Source organism: Sinocyclocheilus rhinocerous, unplaced genomic scaffold (genome assembly GCF_001515625.1).
Source record: "Sinocyclocheilus rhinocerous isolate Xijiao unplaced genomic scaffold, SAMN03320098_v1.1 scaffold597, whole genome shotgun sequence".
Lineage (NCBI taxonomy): Eukaryota > Metazoa > Chordata > Actinopteri > Cypriniformes > Cyprinidae > Sinocyclocheilus > Sinocyclocheilus rhinocerous.
This window is the reverse complement of record NW_015649570.1, coordinates 479,535-485,194: the sequence shown is the minus strand read 5'-3', so window position 1 is coordinate 485,194 and position 5,660 is coordinate 479,535. Positions and strand designations below refer to the sequence as shown.

The window sequence follows — 5,660 nt, the reverse complement described above, 5'->3', positions numbered from 1 at the left end:
TTCGAGAGAGAGAGAGAGGTGACAGTTGCCTGTGTGGATTAAGGCCCTTTCACACGGGACGCGGCAAGCGGTGGAATTGCCGCGCGGCTGCCGCTTTCTCTTGTAGTGGAAGCGTTTTGTGCAGTTGAGGCGGTGGTCGCGTTGCGGTCTCGGAGCGGACGTTGCCATAGTTACAATTGTCAACATCACCTTTGTATTTACTAAAAACTAAATAAAACATAACGGAAATTTGTGTTTGTGTCATTCTGCCATTAATTGTCATTATTTACCTTTTTTTTTTTTCGTTTTTGTTGATTTGCCTAAAGAGCATACCTGTGAGGTTACGATTGAATGAAATATAAATTGTATTTATGTCTCTGTATGTGATTTTAGATGGGTCATACAGTTCTGGGAAATCTATTATACTTAAAACAATCTTCTCCTCTATTTTTCCAATAGGCAGTTCAGTTAAATGTTCACTGATTGGTTGAAACCGACGCGGCTGCCGCTGCCGCTCACAAAAAGATAAAATATTTTTATCTTTGGCGGCACCTGCCGCGAAGCGCCGTGCCCGTGGAAGCGGCAGGATTTTGGGTGCACGAGCACCGCTTGCGCTCCGCCTCCGCGCCGCCAGCGAAACCGCCCGCGTTTTGCCGCTTTCCGCATGTCTCCCATTGAGAATGAACTAGACACTCGCGACTGCCGCGTACCGTGTGAAAGGGCATTTAGCCTACCTGCGTCTGTGCGTCTCTCCAGTAGGCTATTTAATCTATTTTATTAATAAAAGTCACGGGGCAGCATTCTCAAGAAGTTTGTGTCCTCCTGAATGTTTGTACACGTGCGCAGCGCGATCTCACAAACCAAAATAATAGACATGATTTTCTCAGGCCACATGTAAAATCATATGAATTATTATAAAGATTATTAAAATGAATACGTATGGATGACAGTTGATTACAATAATATTTCAGTTTATTTCCATCATTCGTAACAGTTTCCCCTGTGGGACAAATAAAGTTAATATTAGTCGTATATTAATAATAGGCTACTTCATTAACTTTGTTATTTACTATCCCTGTTGTAGTATTATTCATAAGTAAAAACCAACAAGATTTTTTTTTCACCATGTTTCCAAATTCTCTACCCCAGGTCCAAAAGAAATGTAAAGAATGTACAAACTGAAAACATTAAATACTTTTGTGATCTATTTCCATTTGTTATTTTCAAAAGAGAAATACTGTCATGGATGTTTACAGAGCAGAGGTCAGCTTTTTTAAATTCCAATGGGAGAGATGGACTTTTGTTTTTATTATTATTATTATTATTTTGTGCTGTATTGTTGGTTACTGTGTTATTTCTGTTTCAAAACCCAGCAAAAATATCTAGAGAATAAATGCATGATAATCGCCATAATCGTAAAACCGTGATTATTCCTCAGACAATAATCGTACCAACAAAATCTATAATCGTTGCATCCCTAGCACCCATCCATAAAAAAAGTGTCTCACACAGCTCCGGGGGATGAACAAAGGCATCCTGTAGTGAATCGATGCGTTTTTGTAAGAAAAATAACCATAATTAAAACGTAATAATCACTTTAATCTAGCTTGCGCCAACAGTCCTACACGGAAGCAGATCCGGGCGGATGACGTATGAGGTCGGCTTTCAAATGCTCATGAAGTGACTCTCAGAGCAGTTCTGGAGATGTTGTTCATGTATCTATGTCCTCATTAGTGAGATGGCAGACGTTAATATCACCGCAAGCGTCACGCGCGCTTCAGTGCGAGTACTACACAAAACCGCGCATCTGTGCCATTCATTAACACATAGACACGCAGAATTCATATTTAAATAGTCGTTTTGCGGCTTAATATTCACAAATAGTGGGAGTGGGAGTGTGCTCACTTGTGTGTGTGAATCGGGGCGGAACTCCGCTGTACACGATGCAGAGAGCGCGACCATGTAATGTAGAGACAGAAATGACATGCCGTCGTGTAAATAAGAGGGCCGCCCCCCTAATATAATGGCAGGGGAAACACTGCTATTTTACATTTTAACTAGGTATGAAAAATGTGCTATATAAATAAATTTAGCCTTGGCTAAAGGGTATAAAACATGTGGAGAAATTCATATCTTGCTGATACAACATAAGATACAAAAAATAAAAATTAATTCGCTCTCCATAATCTCCATAAACCTGTAGAGACAAAGAAACACAGTGACTACGAGGATTATTATCCGCCCTCACCTCTGGGCCTCACGCTCGTCTTTGGGGTTGTAGTTGGAGAGACAGTCCAGGATGAAGATCTGGCCCCACTCAGTGCATTCGTTGAGGGCAGTCAGGAGCTTATTGATGTTCTGAGGATTCAGGTCCAGAAGGTTGCTGTTGGGATGAGACTCACTGATCTCAGACAGAGCAGCAACTGCATTAGCCACAACCTACGAGAAAATGTGATATTAGTAAAGTATTATGAATGGGGAAGTATGCATACAGGACAATTAGATCAAAAGTATCTAACCATGGGGTTGGAGTCAGCAATCAGGTCCCTGAGAGAATCCAGGAAGCCCTGGTCCTCCACCATCTGGGCGTTGATGTCATGTAGTTTGGCCACACACACTGCTGCGGTCTTCCTCACATAGGGGTCTTCATCCTTCAGACACTTTCGCAGAGGCTCACACAGGTACTCAGTGATCTTGTCCACACGGATACAGCCCATTGTACGCACAGCCAGAGCTCGGATCAGAGGGTTTGGATCCTCACAGTCCTAAAAAAAGAAAGAACAACTTCAGACCTCCTGGTGGAATTTCACAAAAGTAAAAAGTCAATGTATAGTACACTTTTAGTTTTTAAGATATAATCTCAACAATTAATATTGATTAAAATATTAAAATATGAAAATTCTAGACTTGTCACATCATCATAATTTTGTTACTGTATGATATCTGCATTCAAACTGGTTATATCATTGCCATGGGATCATTTTCACTGTGCAATTGCCTAAGGCAGGACATCTTGTTTCTAAACTTTACCTTTTATTTAAATTTTTTTAAAGATTTTTTTTTGTGCCATTTTTAAATGACAGGAAGCAAAGTGGGAGAGAGAGAAGGGGGCAAGATCAGGAAAGGTTCACGAGCCGGGACTCGAACTGGGGACGCCCGAAGCACAACGGCGCGATATGTCGGCGCATTGCCATGAGGCTATTGGCGCAGACATAAACTTTAGATTTTATTTATTAATTTAAACTAAAAATTCAACTGACGCTGAAAATAAAGGTAATAAAAATATGAATATTAATATACACCCTTTAAGGATTAGTTCAACCAAAAAAAGAAGGAAACATGTGCAGTTGTGTGTCAAAGTGCCTGTATGCAAGCTACAAAGATCAAGGTACTGCGCGTGTGTCAGAAATGAGTGTGCAAACAGAGGCATAATGCCCATTCAAACCAAGGCGGTGTAAGACTTGAAGAATCTCACGATACTTTGATCTTCTGAGATACGGACAATATACAAACACAGTGTATTAACATATTAGGCATCTGTTTCCACATCTCACTGAGAGAAAATGCGGGAAAACTCCTTTCTCACCTATTCATTTGTTCCTTTTCATCCACTTCCTTCCCTTCACTCAGCTCACTCACTCAGGATGGTCAATAGCATAATATAATGTTCTACATGAATGCAAGTGATATTCACAGTCATGCTTGGTATCATTTGAATTGTCTCAGGGCGACTGGTACAATGGTCTCAATCTTACAAGAAGTAGACTAAAAGGTAACACAGATCCTAAGAGTTTAGAGAGATGATTGCTTACTGTAGAGGGTGTGTCATTTCCCAGTGTCTTTCATGCAAATTACCATCTGTCCCCAAAAGGTGTAAACTCTCCAAGTCTAGGACTTGATCAATGCAAATTCCAATTGTTAGTTCCTGTCTTCATTTGGAGGATGTTTGTCTTGGTCGGAGTACTTAAGGAAATGTTGCAAGAAGATCAGGGCGCTGTAGCCAGATGAGCCCATAGTGTGGAGTGTGTTCAAATGTATTTTCCTGAAGTCAGGTATGCATCTTTTACTCTTAGATTTGTCTTTGAGAATTTGATGTCTTATATTGATTTGATATCTCCGATTTGACTATGTAATTGGCATAATACATATTTATTTGACTAATAATAAATTGTTACATTTGATTTTATTCTTACTTACTCTGAAATTATTTGCTCAAGTAGATTAAGTGAAGGCGTATGTTTCTGCAAATCTGCGTCCAGGGTTAAGTGCATACAAGATCTCAGGTTAGATGGAGCATGGGGCACGTCAGGTGAGATTCTAGATTTCTGACTAACTGCTTGACTTTAGTTAAGTTGTTATGCAGTTGCATTAACTATGGGGGGCAAGACAAAATACTATTGGAGTACTGGCAAGCATGGTTCGGCATACTTCATAGTACTAGCCATAAACTCTGGTTATTGTCTCAGCTTTATTCAAGCTGTTATATAGTTAGATTAACTATAGGGGGCTAGATAAAAATACTATTGAAGTATTTGCATATTTCATAGTGCTAGCCATAACCTCTGATTTTGTTTGAGCTTTAACTAAGTTATTACATAGGTGACTGTAGGGGGCTAAACAGAACCACTATTTAAAGATTGACAAGCATGAGGCGGTCTATTAAACATCAGTCATAACCTCTGACTAATGATCAGACTGGAGAGTTTGTGATCGTGAGGTCGAAGTGAGACACACTGAGTGACATAGATTCCTAATGAACGAGTAAAATATAAAATAAGAGTTGAACAATCAGATGTCTAGTTAAAATATCCTATGAATGATCAACAATAATTTGCATTCTAACCTAAATTCGAGGTCATAATAAAATGGAGTCAGATTAGAATTTATTTTAAATTAAATTACTTTGCACACCGAAAAGACCACCTTCAGCCACCATTGGATACCTTCGTTGGGCCAAGGGGGTGGACTAGGGATGTAACGATTCACTCAACTCACGATTCGATTCGATTCGATTCACGATTTTGATTTCTCGATTCGATTCGACTCACAATTTTTTTTAACAAAATGAGATTTAAGACAAATTATAAATTAAATGTGTCCTTTTATTATTGCTTGGACAAAATACTGTACTTTTCTTTGTGAAATTAAAATTTAACACTATCGAAAGACAGTAAGTTCCCCTCAGACATGCATTCATATAAACTCCTACCCCTAACTGAATCGCGATTTGTTTAGCATCTCAACCGATTTGAATCGTCACATATTTAAATCGATTTTCAACCGGCTCGTGGTTAATCGTTACATCCCTAGGGTCCCAGCAAACACAGAACGTTCCCCTAACGTTAGTTTTTGGTTCCCGTTTGGTTATTTTTTTGGGAACCAAATACTAATGTTAGGGGAACGTTTTTTTTAGGTTATATTTTTTATAACCATAAAAATAACGTTCCTAGAACGTTGCATGGCGGTTATTTTTAAATAACCTAAAAATAACTTGTAGAGAACGTTCCCTAATGGTTATTTTTAGTTTTTTTTTTATAACCATAAAAATAACATTCCCAGAACGTTGCAGGGTGGTTATTTTTAAATAACCTAAAAATAACATGTAGAGAACGTTCCCTAAATGTTATTTTTAGGTTATTTTTTTTGCAACCATAAAATAACGTTCCCAGAACGTTGCAGGG

The 5,660-nt window shown here is 38.8% G+C and overlaps 1 protein-coding gene across 1 annotated transcript in view; it reads right to left on the bottom strand.

Annotated features, from left to right (window-relative positions):
- The window catches only part of LOC107710711 (AP-1 complex subunit beta-1-like), a 33,975-nt gene extending 30,984 nt beyond the window's left edge, over positions 1 to 2,991 (bottom strand). The window contains exons 1-3 of the mRNA XM_016515545.1: positions 2,950 to 2,991; positions 2,499 to 2,744; positions 2,228 to 2,418 (exon numbers count right to left, since the gene is read on the bottom strand). Of these exons, the coding sequence (XP_016371031.1) occupies positions 2,228 to 2,418; positions 2,499 to 2,744; positions 2,950 to 2,991 (479 nt within the window). The remainder of the gene's footprint in view (positions 1 to 2,227; positions 2,419 to 2,498; positions 2,745 to 2,949) is intronic.
- Positions 2,992 to 5,660: the final 2,669 nt, after the last annotated feature.